The sequence below is a fragment of the Salvelinus alpinus genome, chromosome 23, assembly GCF_045679555.1.
Source record: "Salvelinus alpinus chromosome 23, SLU_Salpinus.1, whole genome shotgun sequence".
Lineage (NCBI taxonomy): Eukaryota > Metazoa > Chordata > Actinopteri > Salmoniformes > Salmonidae > Salvelinus > Salvelinus alpinus.
In genome coordinates this window covers 21,093,471-21,114,600 of record NC_092108.1, presented here as the reverse complement: position 1 = coordinate 21,114,600, position 21,130 = coordinate 21,093,471, and the positions used below count along the sequence as shown (strand labels likewise).

Here is a 21,130-nt window from a genome sequence, read left to right as displayed (position 1 = left end):
TTGGGTTTTAAAATACAGGAAAAATAGGAATAAAATCTTTAAAATACTCATGTCTCACAACCACAAGACAGAAAAAATAAACGCGAGCCCTCAAATTGGCAGTAAATGTAAAGCATTGAAACTACCATGTTAGACCACATCCACCTGAAGTGAGGAAATATTGCATAACAACCACTGTAGCCTTACAGACTGATGAAAAATAGGTCAACACCATTAGTCGGGAGAGGTAGTTCCAGACACAGCAGACAGCTACTATGATATCTGGCTCCACAATGTGGTCACTTTGTACATAACAACCATCAACCATAATAGAACATCTATTCTATTGTGTGAGGTTACTCAAATAAGACACACATAAGATATTAGTAAGTGATTTATTTCCCCCCCAAAATCAGAGAAATCTATAGTGGTGCATCTTTTCTGCAACACCACTAGGAGGTTCTACTGCACATTACATTTCATCTGTCAAGACCGAGTTGCAATGCAGCCCACACATTAAAATAGTTAAAAATTAAGATTTTCATTCAAGACTGGTTACAATATTACAACATTGTGCATCTCCTTTCCAGCACCAATGCGCAGCATTGTCAAAAAGCATGTCTGTCTGTCACAAACATTTAGAGCCACTAGTTGCCCCATAATAACCATTACGTTAATATCTAGGCTCAACCTTACATTCTGAATTACTACAGACAACTGGACACTACCCTTAACTGTAAGCAAAAACATCACTTCAAAACAGGGAGTCAGCCCAAGCTCACTACAATGTCAACAAACAAAAAAAAGAATAACTACTGTACTCCTTGGCCTAGAAAACCTCCGTACTTAGACTGAGCTCTAGGCCCGTATTCGCTGATCTAGGAACAGTTCTGCTTTTTGGATCATAATTAAATAGACAAGGGGACCCTGATCCGAGATCAGCACTCTTACTCTGAGTTGCTTTGTGAATACGGACCCTGTCACACAATATTGTTATTATAAAATTACCTCAATCCAACTGGTAAAGTGTTCAGTAACTGTACAACCATAGAAATATAAATTACAGAATTATAGTTATTGTGTTTGTGTGGATTACCAACACATCCAAGGTACATTTTTTCTTTAAATATTTTTTCATTATTAGTTACATTACAGTGTAAATCGGTACAGTATACATCAATGATTCGTCATATCAAATAGCTATTCTCAGAGAAGTCAACCTTTGCATATATTATCACTCTTTACACATAGTATTTAGCTAATCCCAATTTTTAAAAACACTGTCTGGTTTCACAACTATTGATCCCCAAAATAAACTAAAGGGTAGCATCGGTTTTATTATCTAAACTAGAAGGTTGTGGGAGTTGAAGTTTCTCCTAATGTCACACTGCTGACTTCCTGTGTTGAGAGAGAAAACAGTATACATCATCGTATTGCTGTTTATGTTGATTTAGGGGGATATTCTAGGTTACTGAAATGAGTTGTGTTCATTTGGCACCAAACGGGAAAAAAAGGGACAAAAACAGGGAGGGACTACCTGGGCCCATATTGACAAAGCGTCTTCAGAGTAGGAATAGTGATTATTTTGTTTTGACACAGCTGCTACTCGCTATTTATTATCTATGCATAGTCACTTTACCCCTACCTACATGTACAAATTACCTCGACTAACCTGTACATTGACTCGGTAGCGGTACCCCCTCAGTATTGTTATTTTAGTAAATATTTTCTTAACACTGCATTGTTGGTGAAGGGCTTGTAAGTAATCATTTCACGGTAAGGTTGTATTCGGAGCATGTGACTAATAACATTTGATGATTTTGATCTAGGACCAGCTCCCACCTGTCAACGTAATCCTATTCATTGTGATCTAAAAGGCAAAACTGATCCTAAATCAGTACTGCTACTCTGAGATGCTTTGTGAATACAGGCCCTGGACTTCAGTTGCAAAACATTTGCCACTGTGTGCACTATTGCATACCACCCAGAATTGTCCTTGAGAATTAAATTGGCGAAAAGAAGCACTTGAGAAGGCCTCTGACAGACACCCCACACTGTTATTCCTGAGTTGCATCCCTGCAATACGCTGCGTAGTGAATGGTTGATGAGTGTGTCAATAATCATAGAAACAGCTACTCCTGTCGCACTGAGTCACCCCACAGTCTCTCCCAGACCAGACAGACTGGTTAGTTGGTTCATACCATTGTCCTGTCTCTAGAAGTTGAGGAGGCGTTCCCTTTCTGTGCCGGCATAGCGTTTGTTGGCTGCAAACACCTTGGCCTTGTTCACCGAAGGACCTGAGGCGAGAGACAGATGGTGTCATTTTTTCAAAGGCATAATCGTTAAGGACTCTTGGGAGGCAACCTCCTTCCTATTCCATGCAGTGTAAACATAGACATACAGACAAACTGGTACTTACGGTGTTGAGGCACAACATACTCCGGTGTTAAGCAAATATGAATTTCAGGGCACACTTCCTTTTGTTGATAGAGGGTGCTAGTGAGCTTACAGAGAAGTGCTATAGTGTGCTGTTCGGAAGGGGAATTATATGTGAGGTGAAAGGCCACACATTTACACACAAACCACACCCTACACACACCATGCGTACCTGCGTAGCTGAGCAGCACAGGGAGGAAGATGAGTCCGTGCGTGGCCCCCAGCAGCACCATAGCCAGGTACATGCGGAAGTAGAAGATCTGGAAGATCTGGGACTTGGATAGAGCCAGGATCAGGATGCCTCCAAACTTAGTCAGAGTGATGCCACTGAACACCTGGGAGAAGAGGAGCCATGGTTTAGTTATATTCTGCTGGTCAGCATTCCCTCCAGTCAATAATGAGTAAAATAACCAGTTTCTAAAAACCTGAGTAAAACAAGGAAGTAATTTCTACTTTTCTTTGCTATTTCAGAATTATTGGACAAAGGATGAACTAAATGCTTTTTCTTAAAAAGAATATTCAGACATTGAGCCATTTCTATGGACAGAATACAGCGTGCCAGTCTGTGGTGAACTACAAGAGTAGAGCTGAGGTGTATTCATTAGTCATATTCCGTCGCAAAACATTTTGTCTGGTGCAAATTGTTTCGCAACCTGAACAGTTTACCGTTTACTCCAGATACTACAAGGAAGCAAACAGAACACAACATGGAGGGACCTACCGGAATTTGTCCTATCGAAACAATCGTTTTAGTTGCAAACCGTTTTACAGACTAAACATTTTGCAATGGAATCGAACTAATGAATACACCCCTGTACTTACTGAGCTGCCCATGTGGGCCAGAGCCTCCTCAGCCCTCTCCACCCTGGTACTCTTCACACTGATGGAGAAGGCCCTCACTATGTGACTGCAGAACTCCACAGAGATACCACAGCTCTGCAACACACACAAACAATTAATAAACTGGGAATACTGGGCTGTGTCCACAACAAAGAGTTTTCTGCATCCTTTCTGCATCCTTGGTGGCAAAATGTGGCAATAAAAAATGACTACCAAAACAACCCAGATATGCCAAGTTATAGGATGACATGATTTTAAAATCAGCTGCTATCAGCCCGTTTCTTCACTCACCATGACAAGGTTGACGAGGGACACAGCGTTGAGGCTGATGTCCCAGAGCCACATGACCCCGAACATGTTGACCAGGATCATGGCGATGGTGATGCTGACCAGCACTCCTGACCACAGCTCAAAGCCCAGCAGCACCGTGGTAACCACAAAGATGGCCGCCAGCGACACGCCCAGCTGGAAGACCGTGTCGTAGGCTATGGTCAGGTACTGCTCATAGAACACGTAGAACACACTGGAGGGAAAACAACGGGTACAATTGAAGACTAATCTAATTCAACATGACTGTATTACAGGATGTAGAAAGCTACATGTTGTGAAGTGTGTATTTAAAAAGGAACAACATTCATTGCCCTAGTTGTGGCCACTCAAGACACAACATTGTTTTTGGACCAAGAAGCAAATCAAAAAACAAAACAGGGCAACTCTTTGACTGGCCAGAATACATACAGATTTCATCTTTCAGACTGGCCTTTCAAATCAAATTGTATTAGTCACATGCGCCGAATACAACAGGTGTAGACTTTACAATGAAATGCTTACTTACGAACCCCTAACCAACAATGCAGTAAAAAAAATTTATTGGGATAAGAATAACAAATAAAAGTAACAAGTAATTAAAGAGCAGCAGTAAAATAACAATAGCGAGACTATATACAGGGGGGTACCGGTACAGAGTCAATATGCAGGGGCACCGGTTAGTTGAGGTAATATGTACATGTAGGTAGAGTAAGTCGCTCTGGATAAGAGCGTCTGCTAAATGACTTAAATGTAAATGTAGAGTTAAAGTGACTATGCATAGATGATAACAACAGAGAGTAGCAGCGGTGTAAGAAGGGGAGGGGGCAATGCAAATAGTCTGGGTAGCCACTTCATTAGCTGTTCTGGAGTCTTATGGCTTGGGGGTAGAAGCTGTTTAGAAGCCTCTTGGCCCTTCGGTACCACTTGCCATGCGATAGCAGAGAGAACAATCTATGACCTAGAGTGGATGGAGTCTGACAATTTTTAGGGCCTTCCTCTGACACCACCTGGTATAGAGGTCCTGGATGGCAGGAAGCTTGGCCCCAGTGATGTACTGGGCCGTTCGCACTACACTCTGTAGTGCCTTGCGGTCGGAGGCCAAACAGTTGCCATACCAGGCGGTGATGCAACCAGTCAGGATGCTCTCGATGTTGAAGCTGTAGAACCTTTTGCGAATCTGAGGACCCATGCCAAATCTTTTCAGTCTCCTGAGGGGAAATAGGTTTTGTTGTGCCCTCATCACGACTGTCTTAGTGTGCTTGAACCATGTTAGTTTGTTGGTGATGTGGACACCAAGGAACTTGAAGCTCTCAACCTGCTCCACTGCAGCCCCGTCGATGAGAATGGGGGCGTGCTCGGTCCTCCTTTTCCTGTAGTCCCCAATCACCTCCTTTGTCTTGATCACGTTGAGGGAGAGGTTGTTGTCCTGGCACCGCACGGCCAGGTCTCTGACCTCCTCCCTATAGGCTGTCTCATCTTTGTCTGTGATCAGGCCTACCACTATTGTGTCATCGGCAAACTTAATGATGGTGTTAGAGTCATGCCTGGCCGTGCAGTCATGAGTGAACAGGGAGTAAGGGAGGGGACTGAGCACGCACCCCTGAGGGGCCCTGTGTTGAGGATCAGCGTGGCAGATGTGCCACAAAACCAGTTCTGCCTCCAGGACAAGACTCATGACAATAAACGACAATTATTGTCAACCTGCAAGATTTTACCAGTGACTTTTATAGCAGCAGGTAAGCCAGTGACACTGACCCTTTGCAGGAAAAGCCTCACCCTTTTAAGTGAGGGTGATATGGAAACAACACTGGAGCAGATAACTCCTATTTGAGTGAGATAACAGGAATCCTTAACTAACATAGGAGTTAGCCTAGTTTACCTGTAGGGGAAGACTTTGTGTCCCATGGCGGTTGTGATGTTGTCAGCCAGCACGCGGGCCATCTTCATGGCATCTATAAAGTCAGGTGAGTCCTTGAGGATGGTGTGGTAGGTCATGAAGTAGGTGGCCCCCACAGACGTGTCGTTCCCCTTTAGAACCACCGCTGAACTGTAGGCCGCGTGACCACTACAGGACCACAAAGACCAAGTTAGAGACTTTAGGAATTTCAATTCCCTTAAACTGAATGATTCATTTGCAAATGTAAGCGTTCATAGACAATTCTATCAGAGCTGTGGTGAAAAGCAAAAGTGAAAAGTAAAGATTCAGACGAGTGGTTTACCGTCAACTCAAACCCCACATCCAATATTTCTCAATACACAATCCATTATGAGCTATACCTGGATTGCCAGACACAACAATTACCCTTTCCCACACTTGACATTGGGGTTGTCTGACAGGAACATGGGTAGGAACTTCATGAAGTCCTGTTCCGTAGGCCTCAGCTTCCCACTGGGGGTCATGGGGCGGCAATGCACACACAACGTGTCCACCACTGATGAGAGTAGACAAATAGGTACTTCAATACAATATTTTTATAACATCAAATTACAAAGAAAATTGCAGAATGCCCCAGAAGAGTTGTAATATCTTCAGTGTGTGTGTGTGTGTGTGTGTGTTACCTGAGGCATTGCAGAAGGCCCCAGAAGAGTTGTAATATCTTCAGTGTGTGTGTGTGTGTGTTACCTGAGGCATTGCAGAAGGCCCCAGAAGAGTTGTAATATCTACAACAGGTGGACTGAGGCTTGACCCAGTCAAAGTAATCATCCAGCCACGACGACGGGTTGAATCCTATAGTGGTGCTGGGGGACAATAACATGGGACAGTATTTGATCCTTTTCTATTGGAAGATATTCAAGAAAGTCTCATAATTCCTTCAAACAAGAAGGTATTTGTCAATGAGTTCACTGCTATAACAACAGCAGCTAAACCCAGAGTTCTAGTCACCCTGTTTGAGCTAGACTGACTCCACAGCATAATACTGATGTCAACATGCAGTCCAAAGGTAAAAAGAGTGGAGGGGGGGGGGGGGGGGGGTTGCTGTTGCTTCACTCACTAGCTGCTGTAAGGGAGGCGGTGTGTGAGTGTGTGTGTCACTCACTAGTTGCTAATGAGAGATGCTGTGTAGACCTGTTGGATCAGAGAGTTATTGTTGCAGCCCACCCCTCCACACACAGAGTTCTGTCCCTCCAGACTCAGGTAGTCATGGCCGTCCTCCACCACGAAGTAGACCGGAGGACCCGTGTGGAGGTACGTACTCAGGTTCTTAAAGTAGTCCAGCACGTACGAGTCCTATAGGATGGGAGATTCAATAGAGAGATGTCCAGCATGAGCCAATGTATCAAAAGTCATTAGCCCACTGAGTGGGGCTGGTGGGGTTAGCCGTACTAGACATACTTACATCAGGCATGGAGAGCTTCTGGTCCAGTCCAATCTCTACCTTATTGGTGACAGCAATACTGAAGGACAGCAGCCCCACAAACACAGCCACCTGTCCAAGAAGAGGAGACATTAAAGACACACTATGGACATTTAGTAGCTAAATGTTTACATCAATTGTTGGCTTAAATGCTGGCTCTATTGTACATTTACATTCAAATCTGAGTACCAGCACTCCTTGAGGATGAAGAGGGCGTAGATGTACTCACCACTATGGGTCTGACCCACTCCTTGAGGATAAAGGGGGCGTACATATTCTTGAAGAAGCGGAAGAGGAAGCCATCAGTCTTCTCGTCCTTGCCCTCTGGCAGCTTCACACAGCACATAATGTCCAGACGATTCTCCTGGCAACACAACACGTTCATTCTTGAAGCACAAGAGAATGATACAAGTTATTGCGCTAACGCTAGTCAACAATGGCTCCAAAAATTACCTTCAACTTCCTTCAAACTGCACACAGAGACATACAAATTGTATCCATGAGTTTCTCAACCAGTTGAAAGCATGTGAATGCATCCAACTGGTATTTATAACTTCACAACAGGTAAATTCCAACCTCCCACGTGGTTACGAATGCAGGAGAAGGCCCCAAGGACCCAATTAGTAAAACAGGTATTGAGAATTTACTTCCATATTAGACAACTCCAGTGTCTTTATCTGAAAGAGCTGAAAAATCTGGATCCCTACAAATCAGCTGGGCTAGAGAATCTCGACCCTCTCTTCCTAAAATGATCCGCCGCCATTGTCGCAACCACTATTACTAGTCTGTTCAACCTCTTTCGTATCGTCTCAGATTCCTAAAGATTGGAAAGCGGCTGCAGTCATCCCCCTCTTCAAAGGGGGAGACACTCTAGACCCAAACTGTTACAGACCTATATCCATCCTGCCTTTCTAAACCCAAGTGAACAAAAAGATCACCGACCATTTCAAATCCCACCGTACCTTCTCCACTATGCAATCTGGTTTCCGAACTGGTCATGGGTGCACCTCAGCCCCGCTCAAAGTCCTAAACGATATCATAACCGCCATCAATAAAAGACAGTACTGTGCAGCTGTCTTCATCAACCTGGCCAAGGCTTTCAACTCTGTCAAATCACCGTATTCTTATCGGCAGACTCAACAGCCTTGGTTTCTCAAATGACTACCTCACCTGGTTCACTAACTACTTCTCAGATAGAGTTCAGTGTGTCAAATTGGAGGGCCTGTTGTCCGGACCTCTGGCAGTCTATGGGGGTGCCACAGGGTTCAATTCTCGGGCCGACTCTTTTCTCTGTATATATCAACGATGCCGCTCTTGCTGCGGGTGACTTTGATCCACCTCTACACAGACGACACCATTCTGTATACATCTGGCCCTTCTTTGGACACTGTTAACAAACCTCCCAACGAGCTTCAATGCCATACAACACTCCTTCCGTGGCCTCCAACTGCTCTTAAATGCTAGTAAAACTAAAATGCATGCTCTTCAACTGATCGCTGCCCGCACCCGCCCGCCCGACTAGCATCACTACTGTGGACGGTTCGGACTTAGAATATGTGGACAACAATAAATACCTAGGTGTCTGGCTAGACTGTAAACTCTCCTTCCAGACTCACATCAAGCATCTCCAATCCAAAATTAAATCTAGAATCAGCTTCCTATTTCGCAACAAAGCCTCCTTCACTCATGCTGCCAAACTTACCCTCGTAAAACTGACTATCCTACCGATCCTTGACTTCGGCAATATCATTTACAAATTAGCCTCCAACACTCTACTCAGCAAATTGGATGCAGTCTATCCCAGTGCCATCGGTTTTGTCACCAAAGCCCCAAATACTACCCACCACTGCAACCTGTATGCTCTCGTTGGCTGGTCCTCACTACATATTTGTCGCCAAACCCACTGGCTCCAGGTCATCTATAAGTCTTTGCTAGGTATAGCTCCGCCTTATCTCAGCTCACTGGTCACCATGTTCTCTGCTGCCAATGACTGGAACGAATTGCAAAAATGACTGAAGTTGGAGACTTATCTCCCCCTCACTAACTTTAAGCGTCACCTGTCAGAGCAGCTTACCAATCGCTGCAGCTGTACACAGCGCATCTGTAAATAGCCCATCCAACCACCTACCTCATCCCCATATTTGTTATTCTTCTCTTTTGCACACCAGTATATCTACTTGCACATCCTCATCTGCACATATATCACTCGTGTAAATTGCAAAATTGTAATTACTTCGCAACTATTGGCCTATTTATTGCCTTACTTCATTTGCACACACTGTATAAAGATTTTTCTATTGTGTTATTGACTGTACGTTTGTTTATACCATGTGTAACTCTGTGTTGTTGCTTTTGTAGCACTGTTTTGCTTTATCTTGGCCAGGTCGCAGTTGTAAATGAAAACTTGTTCTCAACTGGCCTACCTGGTTAAATAAAGTTGGAATAAAATAACAAATTAAAAAGTGACATCAGTGCACTGCTCATTTGAAGTAGGCTGTGATGTTCATGCTAGCTGGGCATGTCATGGTAATAATGATACTGGGAGTTAATAGTGACAGAGAAAGCTGACAGATACTCCAGCAAGCCAACCCTACCCTAGTCCTGTGAGTCATCACCAGTCCTTACCACCGTCCTCACCAGTCCTCTCAGAGGAGCAGCAAATAGTGTGTAAGCATTTCTGTTTTTTAATCCCCAACCAAACTCACCTCTTAGCACACCTTCTACGTCACCCCACAACCCTCCTCACCAGGCCCTCCGTGACCGGTCTGGAGCGTGAAGTCACGAGCTCTACTGGTCAGCTACAGCATAGCAACTTAGCGGTGCTAAAAGCCCTGGTCTGCCCTAGAAAGCCTATGTACATTACGATCGCCAGAACGGCTAAACAAAACTTGTAGACGGACATTTTGGGCTCTAAAATGTATTTATTACAATCATGTTTGATCCCCATAGTGAATTATTTTAAAGTTCAAAGGATCACATGCTGACACAGACCAATCACGGGCCGGCAGGCTACGAGGAGGCTCCCGCCCTCATGCATGTGCACATAAGGGTGTGTTTTGTGCTGCGCTTTTATCCTCTGTCTAGTTCAAACGTTATCACGTTTAGTGTTCTCCATGGTTAAGTCTGTCCACCATGGTTAAGTCTGTCCACCATGGTTAAGTCTGTCCACCATGGTTAAGTCTGTCCACCATGGTTAAGTCTGTCCACCATGGTTAGTGTAGTTGTATATACCTATTATAATGTGTGATTTTATTGCATTTTATCCTGCTGATTTTCTTGTGTATGTAAAGTGAATTTGGATGTGGTGAAAAGCTCTTAAAATCAAATGTATTATTATCCAGATGAGAGCAGAGTCAACAAGCCTGTCAAGTGGAGATGGAGATGCTGACCAACGTCTATGGGGCTGACAGAGGATGAGTGTGGAGAACAGAGGATGACAGTATGACAGGGTTTAAGTGCCTTTGAACGGGGTATGGTAGTAGGTGCCAGGCGCACCGGTTGGAGTGTGTCAAGAACTGCAACACTGTTGGCTTTTTCAAGCTCAACAGTTTCCTGTGTGTATCAAGAATGGTCCACCACCCAAAGGACATCCAGCCAACTTGACAACTATGGGAAGTATTGGAGTCAACATGGGCCAGCATCCCCGTCGAACGCTTTCGACACCTTGGAGAGTTCTTGCCCATAAATTTTGGGCTGTTCTAAGAGCAACTCAATAGTAGGAAGGTGTCCTTAATGTTTTGTCCACTCAGTGTACATCATGTCTGTCTGAGGTCATTCTTTATGATGACAGTTGCAGTTGCACAAATGATAAAGAAGTCTACAAACATATAAAAATACAGAATCGAAATAATGTATGTGTAGTCCACTCTTTTCTCATGGGGTAATCCAATCTAGCCTAACCGAGTTGGGATGGGTTGTTGTGATGGTAGCCCATTCACTTTTCATTTTCCGGTGGAAGGCCCATGGCCACAAGATACCTAGACTAGATAGGGTACTTATTAACTTTGCGTAAATTTGAGTTTGATTTTACAATGAGAGTCAACATGCCGGCATGTTCTGTATTTAACTGTACTAATCGTCACTCGAAAGACTCTAATCTTAATTCTTCCAATAAATCAACCGGAATTCTGATTATCATAGTATTTGCTGTCCGTTTTGTTTTCCAATGTTAACCTGGCTAAACCTGGCTACGTTCTAGGTAACAGTGAACTTTCAAATTAATCTTCGGATGCAAAGGTTTAACAGTAGGCTAGCATCAGGTTCATATACATTAAAACTAGGTTGACTCTCTCTGGCAGGATGAAAATGACTACGTCGACCATGATCCTTTGCTAGTTACAGCCACTTTCACCATGCCCCTTAGTGATTTTTTTGTGCCATTTAGACCTATTCAGCAACATGGCACGCATCAAATTCAAATACCTCCGGCTTCATGCGCCATTGGGAGTTTTCCCATAGTCACGTCAGCACTATCACTATTTACTGGTTGTAATGTCCATGCGCCTCACCTCCTGCCTCTTGGCGTCCAGGCCCAGCAGGCTGACGAAGCAGCTGATCTGTAGCAGAAAGTCAATGAATACAGCTAACCCAGCAAACAGGGAGAAGGTCCGCACCGCTGGCATAGTGGATAGGGCCCCTGGAGAAGAAAATAGTAGTTAACTCATTGACAGAGCTCCAGACTAAAGATTGTGGTTACAAAACATTTGCAGTCAATACTGAAATCCATAGAAAGGCCCTAGCTGACATCTTCAATTATCTACATCTAGTGTGTTGAGACATACTACTTGGCTACATTATACAATATGTTTGATTATTGTATAATGTATGATAATTGTAATTTGATGGTTGCTTATATTTGTCCTATTTTAGACATGTACACATGTGTATTAATACACGTGTGAATTGGAAATGTTTGTTAATTTTTTTATATCCCAACTCTCCCTGAGAGACCATGGAGCAATTATGGTTAAGTGCCTTGCTCAATGGCACATCAACAGATTTTGCACCTTGTCGGCTCAGGGATTCGAACTAGTAACCTTTTGGTTACTGGCCCAACACACTAACGCTAGGCTACCTGCCGTCCTTAGTATGCCAAGTAGTGTGTGTCAACACTAGAGGCGTTAAGTGATTGAAGGTTACAGGTAGGGCTGTAGCGGTCACAACATTTTGTCAGCCGTGATTGTCAAGCAAATAACTGACGGTCTCATGGTAATTGACTGTTGATTAACATAAACACATTTAGCACCTCCTAGCTTCCACACATAGCCTACAAGCCACTTGTAGGCTACATGCAGATTTTTGGAACATCTATATTTAAAAAAAATACTAATAAATCTATGGAATATAGCCTACACCTCCACAATAAACCCATTATTTATTTTAGACCGGTCTAAAGAAACATGATATGAAGAAAATGTAGTCTACTTCAGAAGAACAGAATACTCTGAGTTGTCCTTATGTTGAGCCAGTTTACAATTGGCTCATTCATCTCCCTCCTCTCCCCTGTAACTATTCCCCAGGTCGTTGCTGCAAATGAGAACGTGTTCTCAGTCAACTTACCTGGTAAAATAACGGTAAAATAAAAATAAAATAAAAATGTTAGGTCTTGATCTGGCTATACCATATTACTGTAGGCTACACTAGGTCATTTAGCAGACAAGATTTGCTTAGAATACCGTGGCATTATTTTATAGTAAGAATACAATTGAACAAAGACAAATAAAATAGAAAGGACATTTTCTCCAAACGACATGCAGGTATTCTGTGTTAAGCGATTAACAAAGAAACAGGTACTCCTATATGCTTAATTTAGAGTTATTTATGTAACTTTAGTTGTGACACAAACGTTGGGTTACATGTTTTGATTTTTAATACATTCTAAGGATGCATGATGCGACTAATGATGATTAGAAAAAAGTTGCATGAACTCTGCTTCGTTTTAAGTGCAGGCTGTACACACTTCATCAGTCTCTCATTCACAATTTGACACGCACTTGATAAATGCCTCAAATTTCTCAGCGGAATCCCCTTTGTGTGGCCATAATGCCCCCTGAAAAAAAGTCTAGACCTTTTGCGGCCAGTGGCCGTTGTGTCCCTGGGCTGAACGTAATAATTATAACTCCCTTCTCCCTGCGTGCTCCGAAGCACCTCTCACTCACATGGTGTTCCGTCACGTGATCGGGTCTTTCTCACAGGCTACCAAGTGAAGACAGACACATTCAGACACTTGCGTCCTTATCCAATTCTGAGGCGCATATTGAAGACATTGGAAGAACTGTCACATTTACTTTGTCAGCCAACAAGATGAGTATGCCTAACGAACAGCAAAAGTACTAGCCTATGTCAATCTACCATCCCCCATAGCACAAAAGTTGACCAAATTTGAGATTTTTGCTTCCAACCGCCGTGTCTTTGTGAGACGCTGAGTAGGTGAACAGATGATCTCTGCATGTGTGGTTCCCACCGTGAAGCATGGAGGTGGTGTGATAGTGCTTTAATGGTGACACGGTCTGATTTATTTAGAATTCAGGGCACACTAAACCAGCATGGGTACCACAGCATTCTGCAGCAATACGCCACCCCATCTGGTTTGTGCTTAGTGGGACTATCATTTGTTTTTCAACAGGACAATGAGCCACCTCCAGGCTGTGTAAGTGTTATTTGACCAAGAAGGAGAGTGATGAATTATGACCTGAACGACTTCAAACCAATTGAGATGGTTTGGGATGAGTTGGATCACAGAGTGAAGGAAAAGCAGCCAACAAGTGCACAGCATATGTGGGAACTCCTTCAAGACTGTTGGAAAAGCATTCCAGGTGAAGCTGGTTGAGAGAATGCAAAGAGTGTGCAAAGCTGTCATCAAGGTGGCTATTTTGAACAATCTCTGCACTTAAATAGCAAATGGAGGACGCTCTCCCATGGTTAATTTTCATGCCAGCAAGGCCTAGCCTATAGAAAGCTGATGGGATCCACCTATCAGCTTGCATAGCAATGAAAATTTTGCGCAACATGAGCTCATGGGCTTTTATGAAGTGTTTGATTCGATTTTTGTTACATTTGCATTGATGTCAGAGTGATTAGAGGGTCAATAGAGTATTGAGTACCAGGCAGTTAGCAAGTTTGGTAGGCTACTAATGACCATCAGCAGCAGAACTTGAAGAAGCCTAAAATATCAAAACTAAACAGTGAAGTGGAATTTGACTGCCTTCATGATCACTGGTGTGGCGGTAATATGGTCACCGTAACAGCCCTAGTTACAGGTCATTCTCATACCCAGGAAGAAAGCCACGGTCTCAGAGAAGGAGGAGAGGAACATGCTTGGAGCCACGTCTCCTAGGATACGGCCTATCTGCTGGTGCAGCTCTTCATGAGGCATCCGCTCATCCCTCTGTACAACACAACACACAAGGAGGTAAATACAGTGTGTGTGTGTGTGTGTAAAAACAGAGTCAAAACTGGTATTCAAAACTATGTCCAATAAATCATGGTTAGTGTAGTCAGACAAGCATCAGGCGAGCATAATGCCTACCTGGTATGTCTGTACAATGATGAAGATGTTGTCGACGCCCACGGCCAACACCAGGAAGGGGATGACCTCGATGACGATAAGTGTGAGAGGGATGCCAGCGTAGCTGAAGATGCCCAGAGAACAGGCCACTGAGCTCAGCACGATCACAATGCCCGCTATGCCCAGGGAGATCTTAGAGTCCACCTGGGAAGGGACAAAGACAATGAGTTGCTCACATTTAAAATGTGTCATTTAGCAGACACTCTTATCATTTTTCTGACGTTTGAGTTACTGGATGCATTGTTCATTCCTTCTCAATGCTTTCGAAATTAGTTTTACAAACTCACACCGCAAACGATATGATCTTTGCAAATGAAACAGATATCGTGTTACTAAATGAAATGGTGACAAGGTGAACAGCTGGACAATACACTATTGTAAAGTGTTAGTTGTCTCACCTGTATACATCTGAAGCTGTGGATATGCCCCAGAGCCAGGGAGATGTAGACGAACATCTTACTAAATTAAATAAACTATTAGAATGTCTGAAGTTAGTTACTACTAACCAATACTCTCCTGAAGCTGTGGATATGTCCTAACGCCAGGGAGATGTAGACGAACATTATAGCATAGCTGACCACGACAGTGCTGAGGTCACTTTCGCTCTCACGGTTGATCTCATCCTCAATGCTCCTCTCAGAGTTGAAGGAGATGGTCAGGTTGGGGTTTGTATAGTTCTTCAGGAAGCTGATGAATCTGGAAACAGAGACATGGAGGGTTGTGTTAGTGCAATGGCAACTCATGGCACAAAACCAAACCATTTTTGACTTGTGAAATATGAAATTAATTTAGTCTATACACTAGCATCTGAAGGTTGATAGCTAAAAAGTATGAGCTTATTGCTCACTCTTTCTCCCAGGCCAGAGCTTTCCCCAGCTTGACAGTGTCGTTATGGTAGTTGTTGACAGGAAACGTGATCACTAGAGCTGTGGCGTTGTTGTAGTTGGTTGCTACAGTGGGGAAGAAAGATGCAAATATGTCATGGTCAGGGAATTTGTGTTGACAGTAGACAAACTATAGTAAATCAATACAGAAGATACTGAAGGATAGCATATCCAAGAGATTCAAAGCTGCAAACAGTCCGAGACAGCTAATTACACCCAATTTTACACAGGCCAATTACCACAAAAAAATGTGGTCTCTCTGCATAATAAAAACTATAAAATCAAACTACAAAACATTTGTGCTTAAACTGACTATATAAAAAGGAGTTATGTAATAAAGTTAAGCATTTTTAGCACTGACAAGTTTTCCCAATTCAAACAAACAAATAATACAATTAAACATACCTACAGAAAAAGCAGCACAAAATAGAAAGGTATATTGCCCACTGACTAGTACATTATATTTATTTGTGTGATGATGTACATGTATCCCCACTCACCATCATAGCCTCCCAGGACCAGCCAGGGGAAGATGGGGCCTCCGTAGGTGCCCAGGCAGGGATCGTGGAGCAGACTGGTGTCGTTGAGGGACGCTGGGGCACTACACACAGGAGAGACAGAGCAAATGCTTTAAGAACTCTGAGGTAATATACACAAATCTATGACTACTATTCACCATTTACAGCTATGAGTATATACTTGCTGAAGGGAAATGAGGAGCAAGAAAGTAGTTGAGTTGAGAGTAGGAGAGGAACTCCAACTAGTATAACCTCATGAATTCAGCAGCATTCCCCAGATGCAGACGTCACTAGAGAATGTGTTCCGAGGGCCACTCACCTGACACAGTAGAGGAAGTGTGTGTGGTAGTCTGCGTAGACATAGAACTCATCTCCTATGCTATGGTCCAGCTGTTTGTGGCTGTTCTGGAAGTAGTTGAGAACACTGAGGATGGTACAGTTGTCGTTGTATGGGGCCAGTGGGGCCAAGCAGATATCCTTTAGGGTCACCTTCTGGTCCCCGTATGAGGCCACTATGTTCTCTATGTCCGTCTGGAGATCCAACACCTGAGAGATGAGCGATTGTGGAAAATTGAGAGAGAAAAACAAAACTAAAGCTATAAAATGTCACATCAGAACTAAGGCAAGGACCAAAGATGTCTTCCTGAATTGGTCTACAAGAGAGCGAATATATTATTGGCTCGCAGATAGCTTGAACCAAATGTCCACAACTAATAATCCCATTGGTAAATGCTACAACAATTCCATCTGAAAGTATCAATCACCACCCAGCCAAGTTCCTCTACCTAACCCACCTGGTGGAGGACGTCCTTGTCCAGGGGGGCTCCGAAGGGAATGGCAGCCCCCGCGGGGTACGGGGAGTAGGTGGATTCTGACTGCAATGTGGTGGTGATGATGAGCTGCTCTGCCCTGAAGAAGGGTCCAAAGTGGCTGTCAAAGTAGTCCTTCTCCTGCCTAGCCTGGCTGCTGGGCGAGGACCACAGCTCCACAGGGTCCGTGGTGATCTTCATGTAGACCAGGCCCCCTGAGCAGGCAGCCACTATGATCAGGCTGCCCAGGATGACCATGAGGGGCTGCCGTACGCAAAACGAGCCCCAGCGGGTAAAGAGGTAACGCAGGGCGTGCTCAAAGTGCTCGCCCAACGTCTCGCCACACGACGCATCCACTGAGAGAGAGAGGGAAGACAGGTTACAGGTCAGATCGTAGCAAGAACAGGTTTGTAGGTGTATCTTACTGAATATTGTGCCTGGTTATTTTCCAAAATGAGACAGAGTCAGATCTCATGCCAAATAAAAGAGTACCTTGATCAATGCTGTCATTGTTCAGAGAGTGAGGGTTATTGCTGTCCAATATTGGGCCATACTCAGACTCAATTCTCCTTTTTCTGAATAAGAAATAAGAGAAAGAGACAAGCATTACATACTGCTCCAAAATGGCACTGAATAGACAAGCATTACATACTGCTCCAAAATGGCACTGAATAGACAAGCATTACATACTGCTCCAAAATCAGTGCCCCTCAGTTATCACCTGTAGCACCAGGTGCCGATCACGGTTCCCATGAAGACAAGGAGGAAGGCCATGTAGGAGATCCACATGATGATGACCATAGCGCTGATGCCCAGGATGGTCCATGGTGGGGGCAGGGGAGGGGGGACAGGCTGGGGACCACAGGCCAGGCTACAGTCCTGGCAGGAGCAGGGACCAGAGCCATCCTCCAGACCCTCCGTACAGTTGTATGTCTTGTTGTTCATGGGGGTCATACCGGATACTGACACGTCTGGAGAGGTGAGGGTGGTACGAGGATGTTGAGTCATTTGTTGTGATCATTAAAAATGAAAGAAGAAAGCATTAGGCATAAGTACTCAATATTGTGTTATTGTACATATTACAAACACTGAACAAAAATATAAAACGCAACATGTAAAGTGTTGGTCCCATGTTTCATGAGCTGAAATAAAAGATCCCTGAAATAGTCCATATGCACAAAAAGCTTATTTCTCTCAAATGTGAACACATTTGTTTACATCCCTGTTAGTGAATATTTCTCTTTGCCAAGACAATCCCTCCACCTGACAGGTGTGGCATATCAAGAAGCTAATTAAACAGTATGATCATTACACAGGTGCACCTTGTGCTGGGGGCAATAAATGGCCACAAAATTGTGCAGTTGTGTCACACAACAAAGCCACAGATATCTCAAGTTGAGGGAGTGTGCAACTGGCATGCTGACTGCAGGAATGTCCAGCAGAGCTGTTGCCAGATAATTTGATGTTCATTTCTCTACCATAAGTCGCCTCCAATGTCTTTTAAGAAAGTTTGGCAGTACGTCTAACCGGCCTCACAACCGCAGACCATGTGTATGGGGTGAGCAGTTTGCTGATGTCAACGTTGTGAGTCCATGGGGTTATGGTATGGGCAGGCATAAGCTACGGACAACGAACCCAATAGCATTTTGAATGCACAAAAATACCCTAACGAGATCCTGAGGCCCATTGTGAGGCCCATTTTTTTTTTAAGGTACCTGTATTCCCAGTCATGTGAAATCCATAGATTAGCGCCTAATTCATTTATTTCAATTGACTGATTTCCTCATATGAACTGTAACTCAGTAAAACCAATGAAATTGTTGCATGTTGCGTTTATATTTTTGTTAAGTGTAATTTCACAGAGACCAGTGACATTTTCAAACAGTGAAATGACATATCTGATTACCCTTGTTGGGACATCCAAACCTTGCATGTACAAAGTGCAAATATTCTGCGTTTGTCCATTTAACATAATTTCACCTGAGAAAATAGGGATGATGGTGAAGGGACTCTGTCCGTTGTTGATGTCGAACATGTACTCAATCCAGTTGGTGGCGTTGCAGTCACTGGCATCTTTCCCACAGAGCAGTGACAAGGCCTTCACATTACTGGAGGGAGCCTGGACATCCTGACAAGCATTGTACATGGCTGCCAAGAAAGAGGACCAGAATTATATTAAACACCTTGGCACAGACCAACATCTGTAGCATTAGGTCAACAATAGTTATGCTAGCCAAGGGAAGTGATTGCGTTTTTCGACTCTTCAAGCTGTGACCTTCAACTGCATTTTGACAAATGCAGCACAACACAGGGGTGTTAATCTGACCCTTAGTTACCCAACTAATTGCATAATACAAGGAAATTAATTAGTTTGTAGAAATCTACTTATCAAGATGTTCACTGGCACTGCTACTCGGTCAGCATATACTACAAGCCCAAAAGTATGTAGACACCTGCTCGTCGAGCATCTCATTCTAAAATAATGGGCATTAAAATATGGAGTTGGTTCCCCATTTGCTTCTATAATAGCCTCCACTCTTCTGGCTTTCCACTAGATGTTGGAATATTGCTGCGGGAACTTACTTCCATTCAGCCACAAGCGCATTAGTGAGGTCGGGCACTGATGTTGGCCGATTAGGCCTGGCTCGCAGTCGGCCTTCCAATTCATCCAAAAGGTGTTCAATGGGGTTGAGGGCAGGGCTCTGTGCAAGCCAGTCAAGTTCTTCCACACCGATCTCAATAAACCATTTCTGTGTGGACCTTGATTTGTGCAGTGGGGCATTGTCATGCTGAAACAGGAAAGGGCCTTCCCCAAACTGTTGCCACAAAGTTGGAAGCACAGAATCGTCTAGAATGTAATTGTATGCTGTAGGATTAAGATTTCCCGTCACTGAAACTAAGGGGCCTAGCCCGAACCATGAAAAACTGCCCCAGACCATTATTCCTCCTCCACCAAACTTTACAGTTGGCACTATGCATTGGGGCAGGTAGCGTTCTCCTGGCATTCACCAAACCCAGATTCATCCGTCAGACTGCCAGATGGTGAAGTGTGATTCATCACTCCAGAGAACGCGTTTCCACTGCTCCAGAGTCCAATGGAGGCGAGCTTTACACCACTCCAGCTGACGCTTGGCATTGCGCATGGTGATCTTAAATAAAATGTTATTGGTCAAATACACATATTTAGCATGTTATTGAAGGTGTAGCAAAATTCTTGATCTTAGGCTTGTGCACTGCTCTGCCATTGAAACCCATTTCATGAATCTCCCGACAAAGTTATTGTGCGGACGTTGCTACCAGAGGCAGTTTGGAACTCGGTGGTGAGTGTTGCAACTGAGGACAGACGATTTTGACATGTTCAGCACCCGACGCCCCCGATCTGTGAGCTTGTGTGGCCTACCACTTAGCAGCTGAGCCGTTGCAGCTCCTAGACGTTTCCACTTCACAATAACAGCACTTACAGTTGACCGGGGCAGCTCTACCAGGGCATACATTTGACGAACTGACTTGTTGGAAAGGTGGCATTCTATGACGGTGCCATGTTGAAAGTCACTGAGCTCTTCAGTAAGGCCATTCTACTGCCAATGTTTCTCTATGGAGATTACATGGCTGTGTGCTCGACTTTATACACCTGTAAGCAACGGGAGTGGCTGAAAAAGCCAAATCCACTAATTTGAAGGGGTGTCCACATATACTTTTGTATATATAGTGTGTCTCAAACTGTGATATAAAGACTGTGCCCACTAGCTGGATAATGACCATAGGAGTTGGCTCTGACAGCACAAACAGAGTTGGGACCAGGAAATGTGCCCCCTCACCATTGGCAAATGTCTGTCCAATGTAGTACTGGACTTCCACCACATTGGTCTTGTTGTCAGCTGTGTCATTAGTGAACTGGGTTCCATTCATAAAGAGACTCTGGAGGGGGCTGCAGGTTAGCTCACAGAACAGGTTCATCAGGTTGAAGAAACAGGCTGGGCATCTGGAGATGGAGAACACAGAGAGTCAGGATAAAGAAGCGTATTATTATTATCATCATCATCATCATATAAAGAGACCTTTAGAAGGAAACAGCTGACAATGATAAGATGCAAACAAAGCTAACTTACTGCCAAGGCATCTTGCTAAACTATAGCTATATATAACGGGGGTCTGTCCAAGTATGGCACACGTAACGTCAAAGTCCCTTTTGCAAAGCCACCATGGTACGTACCGAGAGAGGAACTGTAGGGGCAACTGAAGGCTCCCTTTCAGAGTCTGGAGCTGCTGGACATCACAGCACAGACTCTGGTTCCCATAGTCATAACCTGGACACAGCTCCTACACACAAACAGATACACACACGGTATAATTTCCATGACCCAACTTGGTTTTGCGAAAGTAAAACATGTGAGACAGAACACATTTCAATGTAAGTCAACTGTCATTTCAG

At 43.9% G+C, this 21,130-nt stretch overlaps 1 protein-coding gene across 1 annotated transcript in view; it reads right to left on the bottom strand.

Annotated features, from left to right (window-relative positions):
* Window positions 1–360: 360 nt before the first annotated feature.
* The window catches only part of npc1 (Niemann-Pick disease, type C1), a 30,133-nt gene continuing 9,363 nt past the window's right edge, over window positions 361–21,130 (bottom strand). The window contains exons 3-25 of the mRNA XM_071361497.1: window positions 20,912–21,018; window positions 20,517–20,680; window positions 18,679–18,846; window positions 17,420–17,669; window positions 17,191–17,273; window positions 16,684–17,054; window positions 16,209–16,435; window positions 15,872–15,972; window positions 15,335–15,437; window positions 14,994–15,183; window positions 14,449–14,631; window positions 14,193–14,307; window positions 11,429–11,556; window positions 7,150–7,284; window positions 6,903–6,992; window positions 6,603–6,793; window positions 6,188–6,303; window positions 5,867–5,996; window positions 5,444–5,629; window positions 3,547–3,778; window positions 3,238–3,351; window positions 2,588–2,750; window positions 361–2,276 (exon numbers count right to left, since the gene is read on the bottom strand). Coding sequence (XP_071217598.1) covers window positions 2,194–2,276; window positions 2,588–2,750; window positions 3,238–3,351; window positions 3,547–3,778; window positions 5,444–5,629; window positions 5,867–5,996; window positions 6,188–6,303; window positions 6,603–6,793; window positions 6,903–6,992; window positions 7,150–7,284; window positions 11,429–11,556; window positions 14,193–14,307; window positions 14,449–14,631; window positions 14,994–15,183; window positions 15,335–15,437; window positions 15,872–15,972; window positions 16,209–16,435; window positions 16,684–17,054; window positions 17,191–17,273; window positions 17,420–17,669; window positions 18,679–18,846; window positions 20,517–20,680; window positions 20,912–21,018 — 3,630 coding nt within the window. The 3' untranslated portion in view covers window positions 361–2,193. The remainder of the gene's footprint in view (window positions 2,277–2,587; window positions 2,751–3,237; window positions 3,352–3,546; window positions 3,779–5,443; window positions 5,630–5,866; window positions 5,997–6,187; window positions 6,304–6,602; window positions 6,794–6,902; window positions 6,993–7,149; window positions 7,285–11,428; window positions 11,557–14,192; window positions 14,308–14,448; window positions 14,632–14,993; window positions 15,184–15,334; window positions 15,438–15,871; window positions 15,973–16,208; window positions 16,436–16,683; window positions 17,055–17,190; window positions 17,274–17,419; window positions 17,670–18,678; window positions 18,847–20,516; window positions 20,681–20,911; window positions 21,019–21,130) is intronic.